Source organism: Schistocerca cancellata, chromosome 6, assembly GCF_023864275.1.
Source record: "Schistocerca cancellata isolate TAMUIC-IGC-003103 chromosome 6, iqSchCanc2.1, whole genome shotgun sequence".
In the NCBI taxonomy this organism is placed as follows: domain Eukaryota; kingdom Metazoa; phylum Arthropoda; class Insecta; order Orthoptera; family Acrididae; genus Schistocerca; species Schistocerca cancellata.
Window position 1 is genome coordinate 678,030,459 of NC_064631.1, and position 17,647 is coordinate 678,048,105.

The 17,647-nt window shown below is 41.6% G+C and overlaps 1 protein-coding gene across 2 annotated transcripts in view; it reads left to right on the forward strand.

Moving 5' to 3' along the window:
* The window catches only part of LOC126190978 (MAU2 chromatid cohesion factor homolog), a 203,301-nt gene that overhangs the window by 26,095 nt on the left and 159,559 nt on the right, over positions 1 to 17,647 (forward strand). For both annotated transcript variants that reach the window (XR_007538303.1, XM_049931647.1), the window contains exon 3: positions 15,158 to 15,280. Coding sequence is in view for 1 of the 2 variants with exons in the window: in XM_049931647.1 (XP_049787604.1) it covers positions 15,158 to 15,280 (123 nt within the window). In the remaining variant the exon portion in view is untranslated. The remainder of the gene's footprint in view (positions 1 to 15,157; positions 15,281 to 17,647) is intronic.

The following is a 17,647-nucleotide window of genomic DNA, read 5'->3' on the forward strand; positions in this document are numbered from 1 at the left end:
TGATGCTCTTTTTGGGGACAACCAACCCCTTTATGTAGTGGATTTTTAAGCTTCCCTTCTGCTTTTAGTTTCTCCAATTTTTTGAGTTTCGTTCCCATTGCTGCTGCTTTCCATTTTCGTTTTTTACCGTTTCCTAAGTCACAGACTGGGCACTAATGACCATAGCAGTTTTGCGCCCTAAAACCAAAACAAACAAACATCAACTATGCAGATAAACGGACTATCAGCATGTGCTGCACAACTCTACTGTAGACCCTGACGAAAATGCATGAAATGTGTCTAGTAATATGTAGATATTAAAAAACCTGAGTACCGAAGCACTCAGGTGAAACTAAATAATTTGCCACTGATTGGGAACTTGTAATATCTCACCAAATTGGTTTACTTTCTGACGCAAATGAAAATGTGAGAACTGTGGCTGTTAGATATTAAATTTACATGCAGAAACTCAAGAAACTAAACTATTAAAGCACACACATGATATTATAAATAAAATTCGCTCCTGGTTAGGAACTCATAAATGACACAAAAGCGGTTACTTCCCTGTTGCTGCGTCTGTCTCGGTAGGCTACTGCCGCCTAACTGACTTTTGGATTTTACAAATTTATGCAGTTCCACTTGGACTGTGCAATGTCATACAGACTTTCCAGTACCTCATAGATGAAATAACTGGAGACTACTTTTGTCAGGATTTTGCGTGTTGCATACTGTAACTATCAACTTACACTTGTTTGGCAGGGCAGCACTAAAACAGAAATGTGGCAATAAAATAAGAAGTAAACAATAAGATTTATTAGTAAGAGTCTCTAACAAAATTGTACTTAATTTTGGTAGTTTGATGCATGACAGTAGATGCACTATATCTACTGTAATAAAATCTAAATAATGTTGCTGTCTCTTGACAGTCTATGATCTTTCCACTATGACTGGATGTAATGTTGCAGACACTGTAGACTATCCTTTTACTCCATAAATAGCTATTGTTCTGTCAATGTGTTGTCTTCTCAATGAAACTCGTTGCAAGAGCTGTACTGAGCTAGGTGCAGGTACTGAACTATCTGACTGGAAGATTGGCTGGAACACTGTTGGCAGATTAATATGACTAGCAGATGGACATGGTGTGGATGCAGAAAGTGACCCAGAATTGTGGACGTCATCTGGAGGTGGATGCTCGGAACTGAGAGGCACTAGTCGAATGGTTGTGCCTGTGTGATGTTGGCCTCGCGTGGTATTTGTGTACCCTTGAGCATGGCACATGACAGTTACTAAGCCGTGTTTTTATTGCGTAGTAAACATTTGCTGTAGATGTGCTAGGGGCCCTGTCTCATTAGATGACATTATGTGGAGGTCATATAGACGTAACAGAACTGTAGTCTCCAATTATTTCATCTGTGATGTACTGAAAAGTCTGTATGGCATTGCATAGTTCAAATGGAATTGCATAAATTTGTAAAATCCAAAAGGAGTGCAAATGATTTGGTACAAAGGGTGTATGATAAAAAACCACAGATGAGTAACATTGTGGAGAAAACAGTTTTGCCACGAAAGTGCATAACGAGGTCATGGATATGTGGTGTGAGGTAGGAATTAGGTATTATTCTGACAGCATTAAGCTCTTTTGAGAGACAATATTGAGTGGTGAGGCCCAGATACTATCTGAAGGGTAACAGATCATTAAGGGAACTTCTGTTTTGTAATCTTGATTTGCCTGGAAATGTAAGACATGACCGTCCATGGACTGGTGGTCCTGGCATAGTGACAGTGTGGTATACCATTGAGTATTTTACCAGTGCTGGAGTAGGTGATGGTCAGGTGACTTCGAGGAACTAGTGAAGCAGGCCATTGTGTGGTGAATCACCAGTAATCATTTTGGTGGATGACTAGGGTCAGTCAGACGTCAATTGCAAAGATCTGAGAGGAGGTCTTAAAACAATAAGAAATTTTGCTCCAACAATCAGGTATAGCACAAAAACAACAATGAATCATCATATGAATTTGTGTTTAAGATCGAACTTCAGATATTTGGTGACATAATCCTGGATTTCAGTGAAAGATCCACTGGCAGCATTCAGGTTGCAGCCATCAGTATTTCACTGTGGAAGATGAGAAGGATAAACTTAGACATCAACACCTTTATCAGTGAGAGAGAGTGCTCTGTTGTGAACAGTTGACAGCTGTTTGGTTTGAAATCACCCACTGTTGCTACCTGTTTCTGGCAGTACTCCTGTTTTTGCAGGGTGGTAGAATGCTGATCTGCATCTTGAAGTTTTCTGCTACCAGCAGATATTCTATCTGGTGGGCGTACACTTGTTTCAGCTGGAAGATCTTCACCATTGTGACATCTATTGGGAGTACCATATTTGTAGGGCTGTGACTTGCATAGATAGGTCAGGACCTTTGATTGGAACTTTGAGTGGGTCTGTCAAGATTACCAGTACAAACTGTAAATACTTTCTGTGCCACGTATTCTACAGAATATCATTAATTTCATTGCCTGACAGTTTGCGGAAGTGATTAAGTAGTTGGGTCGGTGTGGGCTTTTCAAGTTCTCCATTGCTGAGCAATTTTTCAAAGTCGATTCACTTCTGACTGCAGGAATCAGTCTTGTGTGTGTGTGTGTGTGTGTGTGTGTGTGTGTGTGTGTGTGTGTGTGTGTGTGTGTGACTCTTACTAGAAAAGCTTGTGTTAGTTGTTTTCTGTCACATGATTCTGTGTGTCACTCAATTGTTGATATTCATCTTATAAACTCTTTTCAAGACACTATGTATTCCATAAAGCTGCTGTTCCTATTTCTTTGCTGTCTCTGACAGAATTACAATGTCGTCAGTAAACCTCAGAGCTTTTATTTCTTCTTTTATGTCCTTCAACTCTTGTAACCACAGTCTGACACTGCAATCCTTTGTTCCCTCTATTTTATACCTACTACCTACAGAATTTCAAAGAGTCTATTCCAGTCAACATTATCAAAAATTTTCTGTAAGTCTGGAAAAGCTGTAAACATATGTTTCTGGGATAGGTCATAGGCTTACTATTCCCTCATGTGTTCCTACATTTCTCCAGAACCCAAACTTTGTTCTCCAAGTTCAACTTCGACCATTTTTCCAATTATTCTATAAATAATTTGTATCAGTGTTTTGCAACCATGACTAATTAAACTGATAATTTAGTACCATTTGCACCTGTCAGCACTATCTTCTTTGAAAAATGAGTTATATTCTTCTTGAAGTCCAAAGGTATATTACATGTATCATATATCTTGCATAACAAGCGGAATAGTTTTGCCATGACTGGCTCTTCAGAGGATATCAGCAGGTCTGAGGAAATGGCAATATCATATTTGCCATATCCTCTTAATGTTCTCCCTCTTCCCTTTCTGTAATACTTCCTCCAAGGTTATTCCCATGTATTCCTTGCACTTTGTAGCATTCCCTTCTTTGCATAGTACTGGGTTTCCATCTGAGGTATTGATATTCATTTTGCTGCTTTTCTTTACTCCAAAGGCATCATTAATTTTCTTATAGGTGATATCTCTCTTTCCCCTAGTTATGCATGGTTATATAGCCTTGCATGTGCCCTCTGGCCATTCGTGATTAGCCATTTTGTGCTTCTTGTCAATCTCACTTTTTAGACTTACTATTCCCTTTCAACTTTGCTGCATTTTTATTTTCTCCTTTTGTCAATGAAACTCAGTTTTCCTATGTTGGTCAGGCATTTTTACTGGGTGTTGTGTTTTTGTGTATTTGATCCTCTGCTACCTTATCTATTTCGTCTCTCAAAGCTATCCATTTGTCCTCTTTTTGTTTTCCTTTCTCCTGTTCGTCACTAGTTACCTAATGCTCCATTTGAAACTTTCTAATACATCTTCAATTTATTGAGGGTCCATATCTTATTTTCGGTTTTTCCCAGGTTCTTCAGTTTTAAATTGTAGTTTATAAGCAATAAATTATCTTCAGAGTTCACATACGACTGAAGATATTTTGTGTTCTTAAATCTGGTTTCAAGATCTTTGTCTTACCATTTATAATCTACTCTAAATCTATCGGTATCTCAAAGTATCTTATTTCAAGATACACAAGTTAAGTTTTTGCAAAGAGTAAATTTTGTCCTGTCCAAAATTTTACAAGATGGCTTCCCCTGTCATTTCTTTCCCCTATCCATATTCTCATACTATTTTTCCTTCCCTTCCTTTCCCTGCCATCATACTCTAGTCCCCCCATCACAATTAAATTTTCGTCTTCCTTTGCTATCTGAACAATACCTTTTATTTCAGCATAATTCCATTGTCTCTTCTCATCTGTGGAGGTTGTCGGCATATAAACTACTACTACTGTGGGAAAAACAGGAGACTGCTGTAAGACTCTTCAGCTCAAATGGTGGACGTGAAAATATGCAAGTAATGCAAAAAATGTGTAATTGAGAAAATATCATGAAACTGACAGGACAATAAGAGAATGGGGAGTGGGGGTTTGGATGGGGGGGGGGGGGCGGCAAACTAAATATATAGTAGTCCTAGTAATGAAGATGCACCAAAACAACAAATACTTAATGCGAAAATCAAGCAAATGAAATCCTCACCCCCCTCCCCCACCCAAAAAAAAAAAAAAAAAAAAACCCTCGTATCAGAAATTTCACTTGACCAATATAGCTCAAACAAGATCCACAATACCACAAAACCGTACACTACTTAACAAATCCAATACCATGAACTAAAGCTCACTAATATAACTAATATCGAAAACCTAATCTCATCAATGCAGATTAAGCATACTCCTTGATACCCACCAATCACAATCCAAGATGATCACAAACAACTAACAACAGAACCCAAAAATTCTTTAAAAAACTGCATGAACACCAATGCTGGTATATAAGAAACACACAATTATTCACATAAACACACGTACCATACTAAGATATGAAAATAAAACCATGGAGACATACTTGCCAACCAAAATAAGCTGCCACATAAATCTGTTAATGGCAAAAATGTCATCAACACAATCTCTCAAACAGCCAGTCCAAACTTCTCAGACCAGGAACCCTTCTACGTAGAACACCATACGTTGTCATGCCGTGCCGGCACCGCCACATACACTGGTTACCAGTCAAGATGTAGCAACTTTGATCAATCTCATACCTTCTCCACAAACTTAACATACTCAGCTATTAAATCGAATAACTTTTTCTCACATTGCAACAAACAGGAACTTAATTGTCAATGTAATTGTCATATCCATAACTAACAAATCGTGAAACAAAAAATTAAATCTCTAACCATAAACAACAATGCACACCAATGATTCCCCTAACTGCCAGTATCAAAATAATTCACTAACAAACCACAACAAACTCTTCCAATATTATTCTCACAAACAGCATTCAGGGAGTCCAATGACACTCTGATGCTAACAAAAACAATTTAGAAACATAAACCTCCCACACTAGAGCACCACTGTGTACTCCAGTGTGCCCTGTACAATCACAATCTGTTTCAAACACATCACATCACTGTGATGTCACAAAGCATAACACAGTTACCTCATGGATCAAAGCAGATGGGTGGTACCCCAAGCTTTGATTGACTCCTACTGTGGTGGGTGTTGGCTTCATGCCTGTCTTTGCTACTATAATGTGTTCACTACGCATTTAATAGTAGCATACTACATTCCTGTTTTCTTATTGTTATTCCTATTTCTTATTGTTATTCCTATTTCTTATTGTTATTCCTATTTATTATTGTTATTCCTGTTTATTATTGTTATTCCTATTTCTTATTGTTATTCCTATTTCTTATTGTTATTCCTATTTCTTATTGTTATAAAGCTGTCCCTTTCCCTCTTTAAATTTTTGAACCTACCAACACTCTTAAGGCAGCTAGCATTCCATGCCCCTACGTGTAGGATGCTAGTTTTGTATTCCCTGATGGCAACATCCTCCTGTGTTGTCCCCACCTGAAGGTCTAAATGTGGAGGCTATTTGACATCCACTAATTTTACCCAGAGGATGCCATCATCATTAGGCCATACAGTAGAGCACCGTGTCCTTGGCCAAAATAATGGCTGCAGTTCCTTCCTTGCTTGTATTCATTCACAGTACGAACACAGCAAGGCCATGTTGGCTAATGTTACAAGGCCAGATCACTTGATCATCCATTTTGGTGCTCTTCACCTACTAAAAAGTCTTCTGCCTCTCTTCAGAAATCAGTGGTTATTCTGGCCTCTCAATAGGTACCACTTCTGTGTGGTTGCATTGACATTATGGTTATCTACGTTTCTGAGCCACACATGAATATTCTGTCTTATGCAAAATTTGGATTGTACGAGCTGATCCAGAATCTTTTCTCCATGTCTCTTTGGCACTGATTCTTACAATGTCAAGAGTATGAAGGCACATCATATTGGATATTTGTTTCTGGTTATAACAACAACTGCAATGCATTGCTTTGGAGCATCTAGTCTACAAGGTGAAATTGTAAGGTTCCTTCGCGAAGCATACAGGTACCACCGACTTACCATGGCAAAAGATCTCCCTGAGAACCTGAAGAAATTACTTAGCAGGTCGAAGTCACTTGTTGACCATCTGGTGTTGCTATAGAGGGTAGCAAGAGGAAAGCATGTAACTAATTATTCACACAGGAAGATTGTACAAACATGCCGTGTTTGACAATCGTGCAGACTCCTGTATGGAGGACATGGTAACAGGCCTCTCGCATGCAGAGAAACAGCTGAAAGAGTTGTAAGTAAAGTTTCCTTGAAATGGAAAAGCTCCTGTCCACAAATTGACATTGCTTTAGAAGGTTTCACTCATGCGAAAATTAGCTTGTTCTTTTCTTTCATGATACCCTGCGAACTGTGTATGCAGGGCAACAGGCAGATTCCATATTCCTATATTTCCTTAAAGCATATGACATGGTGTCTCCCTGCAGACTGTTAATGAAGTTATGAATATACAGAATAGGTTCCCTGATATGTGGGTGGCTCCAAGACCTCTTAAGTAACAGAACACAATATTATCGTCAGGAGTTCCCCAGGGAAGTATGATAGGACCACTCTTATTCCCTATATACATAAATGGTCTGACGGACAGGATGAGCAGCAGTCTGCAGCTATTTGCTGATGATGCTGTGGTGCATGGGAAGGCGTCATTGAGTAGTGACAGTGGGGGGATACAAGATGACTTGGACAAAATTTCTGGTTGGTGTGATGAATGGCAGCTAGCTCTAAATGTAGAAAATGTAAGTTTATAGAGATGGGTAGGAAAAACATTCCCACGATGTTAAAATACAGCATTAATAGTGTGCTGCTTCACACAGTCATGTCAATTAAATACATTGGTGTAATGTTGCAAAGTGATATGAAATGGAACCAGCATATAGGGTTTGTAATGGGGAAAGTGATTGGTTGACTTCAGTTTGTTGGGAGAATTTTAGGAAAGCGTAGCTCATCAATAAGACTATAGAACACTACTGCAACCTATTCTACTGCTTGAGTGTTTGCGATCCCCACCAGGTCGGATTAAAGGAAGACGTTTAAGCAACTCGGAGGCGGGCTGCTAGATTTGTTACCAGTGGATTCGATCAACAGCCAAGTATTTTGGAAAAGCTCTGGGTACTCAAATGGGAATTCCTGGAAGGAAGACAAAGTTCTTTTCAAGGAATGCTATTGAGAAAATTAAGAGAACCAGCATTTGAAGCCAACTGCAAAACAATTCCACTGGTGTCAACATACATTTTGTATGAGGACCACAAATGTAAGAGAGATGAGGGCTCATACAGAGGCATGTTGCCAGTATTTTCCCTCACTCTGTGGAAAAAGAAATGACTGGTACTGGCTTAAGATGCCTTCCGTCATGCGCCATATGGTGGTTTGTGGAGTATGATGTTCATGCAGATAGATGTAGATGAATTGTTACATCTTCTGTAACAGACGTCAAAGGAAGCAGTTTATTTGATTATTATGTGCACTGCTCCAGATATTTATATTTTTTTATTTACACAGTTCCACCTCTGATCATCTGTTAACAAATACTGATAAGAATTGCTGTACCGGTTGGTGATTCGCGTCCAGTCCACATTTGGAGTCCACAAACGAAATGCTCATTGAATCCAAATATCCATCTCGTCCCAGTCCTGTAGAGAAGCCAAGTTGTTATTGATAATCCATCCATAAATGTAGTTCTGCTGGAATCTTTGGAGCGAGCTGAGTGGCTAGTCGTATTGGGCACCTGTGGAGTGAGCTGAGCTGTTGGTCTCTGACAGTGCAATGCTGTTTATCTCGGGCCCCAGGCAGAAGTACCCATAATGTCTCGTGGTGGTAGAACAACAGTGTGCTGCTGTCAACCATCCTTAGATATTTGTGAGTTGCAGTGTAACACTTCTTCCCCAAATTGTTGATAGAGTTGAAGACAATATGGGCTGAATTCGTTAGTTAGACTACAAGGAAGCTTTAGTCATGTCCATGTGTTTGAGATTCACAACAATCCCTGCTGTATGCTAGTATATGGACAATTGGGTCGATGAGTACAGTATGCTCGAGGGGCTGATTTCTGGGCTTCCTGGGTTGTGACTGTAGCTGTAGTCTGAGAATTGGCCTCCATAGCTTAGAATGGAGACGATGCAGCCTCCAGCATGTCCTCAGGAATGGTCTGCCTGTCAGGCAAGTGTGTGTTCCCTGTGGTGCCGGGCACAAGTCCCAAGCATTATGTGAGTAAAGTTGGTTAAAATGGCTAGTCCAGTTGCCCTTTGGTGCCTCCACCATACAGAGATAATTACCCTTTTTTTGGGAAATAATGGCTGGATTGCAACCCAAAGAGTGCCCCTACTCCCAGTCCCAGACATGGTCACCAGGACAAAACGAATGTGGCAGCAATTGTCGAGTGGTGTAGCCTCTAGGTGCAAGAGGTGTAAAAGTGTGCGTGGTTGGCAGACATGGGAGATTTCTTCCAGGAAGCATCCATTGATTGATGTTGCTGTATAAGTGCTGAAGAACATGATAATTGCTTCTCTTGTTGTTAAGGCAGAAACAGATTTCAGTGTGTGGCTCATAAATATTTGCACCACACGTTTGGACTCTCCATGACTTTGCCAGTGGAATGGGACTGAAGTGTAGTGTTTGATATCATTGAGCTGGCAGAATGCTTGACTAGTTGGGATTAATTTGCTGTCTATTGTCTGAGACAATGGTTTTTGAAAGATCTTTGATCGATAATGGTTTGGTTCAACTTGTGGTTGTCACTACAATTGGGATGATGTGTGTGAAATTTGAGAGAGCACCAGCAAAGTGAAGGCTGATGTGTTTCCTCAGCTGATGTGGTGCAGGTCATGTGCGAAATGCTGAATGCAGTGTGCTGGTTGCAGTTGTGGACCATGTTTTTGATGTTTCTGTCTCTGGCAGGCCAGAAGATGTGATGGTAGGCCATTTGCTTGGTGCATACAGTGGCCTTGATGTAAAAGTTGCAGATCTTTAGCCAGAGAACTGTAAGAACCACTACACACACAATACTCATTTATGCGGTGAGGAGGAGAATGCCCTGAAGTCTTGGTAACAATGTTGATTGATAAAGAACAGATGTGAGGACACTGACAGTGACTTGCATGCAGGCAATTCACACTGTATAGAACTGTTGACAAGAAGGGGGATGGGGGAGAGTCCACAAGTATAGCCTTGGCTTTGTTGGCTGCTGTAAGTAGAAAACTGGAGCTCAGTCAGTGCTGTTATGATACATGGACCCACAAGATCTTGTCTTTATTGAATGACGCATCAGCCCAACATGGAAGTGATGCTTCGGATCGACAGGTAAGGTATATAGTGTATCCACATTTCTGAGCGGTATCATACGGTACTGGTATATTGAATCTCGTAGTGGTGGATGCCTTATTATAAGGCCCAACACTGTGATTTCTGAACTCTTCATTTCATCAATCAGGTGCTTGGTGGAACAAAAACTACCACAAGAGGTTTTTGGACTGTGGCTACTTGGAAAGGAGTGCCATAAAGGTACTGCCGAAATTTATTGACAGAGATTTTATATCTAGTGTCTCTGACTGGAAGTACTTGTATTGTCTCTGCAAAAGCTTTGTAGGTGACTGCGACTGAGTAGTGGGTGCCATCTTTGGTGTAGTGATAGAAAAAAGCACCAATGTTATACGGCAACGTGTCTGCTGCAACCGTTATGGGATAGTCCAGTATGAATGAAAGGTACCAAGCATGCAACAGGCTATAGCTGTGGTTTTAGCACTTGGGAAGTTTGCTCACATGCTGCAGCTGACCCAAAAAGAACTACTTTTTGCTGCAGTTAACGTAAATAGTTATGCGATTTGAGAAGCATTGGAGATAAATTTACGTTAATAATTAACTTTCTCCACAAAGGAACACCTAGAAAAGGCTGGTAGGTTGTTTTTTTGTTTGTTGTTTTTTGTTTGTTTGTAGGTTGGAGATAAATTTACCTTAATAATTAACTTTCTCCACAAAGGAACACCTAGAAAAGGCTGGTAGGGTGTTTCTTGTGGTTGAAGGTGGTGTGATGACATTATGCTATCTTTGCTGAGGGAGTGGCTGAGATATTTGATGTGGTGATGGGAAATATATATATATATATATCTCCAAGACAATAAAATTACCCAAGTAATTTTTTGAACAGCTTGGAATATTGGCCATCAGTTATCACAGATAATGTTGAATAATTGCAGAGATTAATGCCATACTGAAAGGAAGATGCTTGTAGCAATATAGTCCAAAAGGCATGTTCAGAACAACAAGGCGTCGAGATGCTTGCTCCAACAGAAGTTGTAGATAACCATGGGCCAGGACTTGAATGCAGCTCCTGTGCAGAATAGGACATGAATCAATAATGGCTTGAGAATTGGTTGTCTTATAATCCCCACAGTCATCTTGGGATGGATGAATACTGGTCCTGTATGGTTTTCAAGGGAATCGTGTAACATTCTTCTTGCAAAATAGTGGCAAGTTCAGGTAACAGTGATGAAACTGCATAGTGATCACAGACCTTTGTCTGCAAAGTAGAGCACAAATGGTTAATAATATTGAGATCTGGTGATGTGATGGTGTGTGAAGATCTGACAATTCATCCTCATGCTGTGAACAGGGACCTGCCATGTTGGAATGCAGCATCATCATTGGGGAACAAATATTGTACAATGAGATGCATCTGATCAGTGAAAATAGTCACATAATCCTTGCACAGTAACCATGGGGCCCATGAAATACCATGATATGGTTGTCCAAACCATCATTGAACCCCTGTCATGTTTCACTCTTGGGACATAATCTTGGCCAGAGGTAGGAAACAGTGTGAAACAAGACTCAGCCAATGAAATTACTTTGTGTTATGATTATTGTTGTGATGCCATTTCCACTGGATCAGAAATCACTGAATCATTCACTGAGACTTCAAGGAAACAACTTTTGAAACTACTTGTTTTAAACTGAAATCAATAGCATAGACTGGAATGCCAAATTACTATTGAGATGGGCAAATATGGACATCAACTGTTCCTAGCAATCTTGTAAAGATGGGTTTGTATGGGAGGCTTATACACTCTGCGTACAGTGAGAGAGAGAGAGAGAGAGAGAGAGAGAGAGAGAGAGAGAGAGAGAGAGAGAGAGAAAATAAATAAAAAATCCACTCTGACTGATACCAAGAAGTCAAGAGTTGTCTCTATCTGTTGCAATGCAGTAGTGTGCACACAATCAATGTGCACAGGGCGATTGAGGAAGAGAGTGAGTTTGTATCATTTTTACTACTTATTGCTGCCTACTGCAACTAAAATAGGAACTGTGATGTAGCACAAACAAACTATTATGGCCATTATAATTATCCAGGCTGCTATGCTGTGGTCGGTTGATGAATTCTGTGTCAATTCCCAATGTTTCATCTCCGACTGCGGGAGACATCTTCAAGGGGGTCCGTAGCTCGAGGGAAGGTCCAATACACCCACTGGCTTGCTACTGACTGCCACTAAATTCCGTGTCTGCACGCTCCTGCGCCGTGGTGTGATGTCACGTGTTTTGAAAACGTCAGTGCAATTGGCCGCTGGCAGTCGCCGTTGATCGCCGTTGCCATCACCCAGTAGTGGACGGGTGGTACACATCTTCTTTAACACTGGCATCCATATACCGTTTAATTTCACGCCCTCCTCCTTTTGATTGAAATTATTAGGGTGTTTAGCGATTTCGATTGCCTCCCTGTAGAGCCTTTCGTAATATCCGCTTGTGGCCGCTAGTACTTGCGTCTCCTCGAAACGAATATTGTGGTTCCCTGGCTGGAAAGCATGCTCCGCAACAGCTGATCATTCTGTTTCTCCTCTTCTACAATTGCCCTTGTGCTCTTCCAAATGTTTAGAAACAGTTCTTTTAGTGGTACCCACATAAACATCTCCACAGCTGCATGGGATCCTATACACTCCAGTTTTTTCCAATGGTTTACGAGCGTCGTTGGCAGGCTTAAGGTATTCCTGTATCTTCCTGGTGGGCTTGTAAATTATGGTAATATTGCGCTTCGTCAAAATCCTCCCTATTCTTTCCGTTTCGAGGAGACGCAAGTACTAGCAGCCACAAGCCGATATTACGAAAGGCTCTACAGGGAGGCAATCGAAATCGCTAAACACCCTAATAATTTCAATCGAAAGGAGGAGGGCGTGAAATTAAACGGTATATGGATGCCGGTGGTAAAGAAGATTTGTACCACCCGTCCACTACTGGGTGATGGCAACGGCGATCGACGGCGATGGACAGCGGCCAATTGCACTGACGTTTTCAAAACACATGACGTCACGCTGCGGCGCGGGAGCGCACAGACACGGAATTTAGCGGCAGTCAGTAGCGAGCCAGTGGGTATGTTGGACCTTCCATTGAGCTACGGACCCCCTTGAAGATGTCTCCCGCAGTTGGAGACGAAACGTTGGGAATTGACACAGAATTCATCAACCGACCAAGGCATAAAAGCCTGGATAATTATAATGGACATGATATTTCTGGCCGTGGAAGTCTACATTTTAGTATCAAACAAACTATTTACATTGATTAAATGTAACTCCGCCTTGGGCTCAGGGGTGTGGGACAGTGGCTGATTGATGAAAAATACACTCCTGGAAATTGAAATAAGAACACCGTGAATTCATTGTCCCAGGAAGGGGAAACTTTATTGACACATTCCTGGGGTCAGATACATCACATGATCACACTGACAGAACCACAGGCACATAGACACAGGCAACAGAGCATGCACAATGTCGGCACTAGTACAGTGTATATCCACCTTTCGCAGCAATGCAGGCTGCTATTCTCCCATGGAGACGATTGTAGAGATGCTGGATGTAGTCCTGTGGAACGGCTTGCCATGCCATTTCCACCTGGCGCCTCAGTTGGACCAGCGTTCATGCTGGACGTGCAGACCGCGTGAGACGACGCTTCATCCAGTCCCAAACATGCTCAATGGGGGACAGATCCGGAGATCTTACTGGCCAGGGTAGTTGACTTACACCTTCTAGAGCACGTTGGGTGGCACGGGATACATGCGGACGTGCATTGTCCTTTTGGAACAGCAAGTTCCCTTGCCGGTCTAGGAATGGTAGAACGATGGGTTCGATGACGGTTTGGATGTACCGTGCACTATTCAGTGTCCCCTCGACGATCACCAGTGGTGTACGGCCAGTGTAGGAGATCTCTCCCCACACCATGATGCCGGGTGTTGGCCCTGTGTGCCTCGGTCGTATGCAGTCCTGATTGTGGCGCTCACCTGCACGGCGCCAAACACGCATACGACCATCATTGGCACCAAGGCAGAAGCGACTCTCATCGCTGAAGACGACACATCTCCATTCGTCCCTCCATTCACGCCTGTCGCGACACCACTGGAGGCGGGCTGCACGATGTTGGGGCGTGAGCGGAAGACGGCCTAACGGTTTGCGGGACCGTAGCCCAGCTTCATGGAGACGGTTGCGAATGGTCCTCGCCGATACCCCAGGAGCAACAGTGTCCGTAATTTGCTGGGAAGTGGCGGTGCGTTCCCCTACGGCACTGCGTAGGATCCTACGGTCTTGGCGTGCATCCGTGCGTCGCTGCGGTCCGGTCCCAGGTCGACGGGCACGTGCACCTTCCGCCGACCACTGGCGACAACATCGATGTACTGTGGAGACCTCACGCCCCACGTGTTGAGCAATTCGGCGGTACGTCCACCCGGCCTCCCGCATGCCCACTATACGCCCTCGCTCAAAGTCCGTCAACTGCACATACGGTTCACGTCCACGCTGTCGCGGCATGCTACCAGTGTTAAAGACTGCGATGGAGCTCCGTATGCCACGGCAAACTGGCTGACACTGATGGCGGCGGTGCACAAATGCTGCGCAGCTAGCGCCATTCGACGGCCAACACCGCGGTTCCTGGTGTGTCCGCTGTGCCGTGCGTGTGATCATTGCTTGTACAGCCCTCTCGCAGTGTCCGGAGCAAGTATGATGGGTCTGACACACCGGTGTCAATGTGTTCTTTTTTCCATTTCCAGGAGTGTATTAATACTGTACCAACAAATGTTATTTTAATATTGTTTTATTTCACGGTTACGTTGATACTGTCATTGTCATGAGAAGAAATTCTCATTATTGCTGGTCTTGTATTTGTTGTTATGTTTTTAGGTGGAGTGTGTTGTGGTTAGTTATGTAGTTAAGAGATTTTTGTGGGTGATAGTTCCGTGCTGCCTGGGAGTTTATTGGTGCAGAAAAAAAATTGAGTTCATTGGCTGAGACCTGAAAAGCAGTTTCTGATTTTGCCTTTCCAACATCCAAGATATGGAAATTCTTCCACAGGGTCATGGGCGTCATATTGTTGTATACAGAGGACTGACTTCAGCATTGCAAGTGCATTGTTTTCCCTGTTTTGTAACTTTCTATATTCTTTATAATGCTCGGGTTTTGAATTTCCCATGAAACGTCTGTGAGCAGCATTCTTATTTTTCATAATTTGTGTAATGCTGTTGTCAGCTGTGGAGCAGCTAATTGTGCATACAGGGGAATTTTTGTCATATAAAGCAGTGAGTTTATTAGCAAGTTCATGGATTTTACAATCAATTGTGGGCTCTCTGATTGTTTGATAACATGAGACGTCTTTACTGAAGTAGCATTGTTATATTCTGTTACGTTTTACAGCAAATTCATGCAAGCGAACGTGACTATGAGGTGGCAAGCAGCCTTTTGGGAGTCGGCGTGGATTACGCTCATATATCATCGGCAGCATATACGAGAGTACTGTTTCTCTTAAGCAGGGGAATGGTAAGTATAATATATTCGTTATAAAATAATAAAAGAGGAAAGGCCTTGTAGTAGGAAATACCTCCGGGTTCCTTAGATATCATAACTGTTGTATACTTTGATTAAAATAAATTTGTGATTGACATTTCAGTGAGTCAAATGGTAGGGGCCAGCTGCTAACTAATCATATTTCTTTCTCAGGTGCCACATGCTGTGTTGCCTGTTTTATAAGTAAATCTAGGTTCTTGTCATGTGTGGTTGCTACGCAACAGGAACATCGCCGTCCTGTCATTACAGCCTGGCAGTCACAAAGTTATTTTATTCGGGCTTTTGATCTTAGCTTATTTCCTGTGCTGGACTAAAAGACACGTCTGTATTTGTCATAGCCCCTCCCTAGGTGTAACTTCATTACAGCACCAGGCCTATCGTCACAGCAGTTTACAGTGCCATAAGCTAAGCCAGCCTAATCTTCCTATGTATCTTGTTGTTTCTGGGTGCAGATTCTTCATTGCCTGTGTGTTCGTTTTACCTGAGAATCAATTATCCATCAGTGGCAGCTATGCCTTAAGTAGGACATTAAACACTTTCTTGACTGTTGAGTTCTCTACATGCTCCACTCTACCAGACCTCTCCCTTACAACCATCACAGTATTCCTCATTTGGACACATTATCTACTGTGGATGTTTTTGATTGTCCATCATATTGCAAGTCCAGAATCTCATTTCTCATTATTATTATTATTATTATTATTATTATTATTATTATTTTAAGTAACTAACAATTATTTTACCTCCGAAGACCAAACTTTTGGCAGAACTGTAAAACGATTGAGTGAGTTAGCATGTTTCCTCGTAAACATTGAGATGAGTTATTACACAGAGTTTTCTTTTTGCTGTCTGAACTTGTGGTGAGCCTTAGCTTTTAAGTCTTGTTGCACAATTAAACACCTTCTGACACGAAATTTATATTTCTCTAGATTTTATGCCACTTAAATGTTGATATGCATCATTGCACATCAAGCTCAGTAGTGGCAGTCTCAGTAGTGGCAAGCCTTGAGTTTGATAGTTGGAGTCTCCTGCACTGTGGGTGTGCTGTCCTTCACAGCAGTGAAAGTTGTGGCACACTGATCTTTATGGCTGCAGAAATTCTTGTTAAATATAATACAAATTTGTGTATGAAATATATTTCATTCATTACCCACAAAAGCGTTTGTCAGTGCGAATTTGTTGGGTTGTCATGGTTTGTACCAAATTGAACGGTGCGCACAAAAACATGACAAGATTATTTGTCGTATTATGTAGAACCAACTAAGACTGCAGTCCATATCTGCCTAAAAAATTATTGATGGTTGGAGTAATAGATGGGATGGACATCATCCTAAATCTTTTGTATTGTTCCAATAATCAGTCTTTTGCCATCTACCTAATCATCAGAATTTACTTTTGAGGTGCAATGATACCTGTAAATCGGACTGCCTAATCTGTGGTCCTCACTCCTATGATCTTGCTAGGTCCAAATGCTCTTCCAAGTCTTCCACGTTTCCTCTACACAAAAGTGTTATCAAATTCCCTCCATGCTAATGATCAAGAGACAACGGTATTGTCAGGAGTGCTGTTCTCTATATACATAAATAATCTGATGCACAGGTTGAGAGACAATCTGTGTCTATTTGCTAATGATGTTGTAGTGTACAGGAATGTACTGTAATTGAGTGACTGTAGGAAGACGCAGGCTGACTGGGACAGAATTTCTGTTGGGTGTGATGAATGGCACTAAACGTAGAAAAATATAAGTTAATGCAGATAAGTAGGAAAAGTAAACTACAGCTACAGTATTACTGGTGTGGTGTTTGGCACAGTCACATTAACTAAATAGCTAGATGTAACATTGCGAAGCGACACGAGATGGAATGAGCACATGTCAGTAGTAGGGAAAACGAATGGTTGATTTTAGTTTATTGAGAGAATTTTAGGAAAGCATAGCTATTCTATAAAGGAGACCACATGCAGAACACTAGTTCAACCCTTTCTTGAGTACTGCTCAAGTGGTAGGGATCTTCACCAGGTCAGATTAAAGGAAAGCAGCAAAGCAATTCAGAGATGTGTTATTATGAGGGTCATCCAAAAGAAATGCACACTATTTTTGTAAAAGTACAGTTTTCATTCTGCATGTGTGAAAGTTTTACAGTGTGTAGATACATCCTTCCCGCTTGTTTTCAAACTTAGTTCAACCTGTTCCTGTGAGTGGTGCGTCACAGCATGTCTTCAAGATAGCTGCTACACTTGACGTTCGTCAGAAGCAATGTGCTGTCATAGAATTCCTGTGCTGTGAAAACGAGACAGTGGGAAACATCCACAAGAGGTTGAAAAAGGTGTATGGAGATGCTG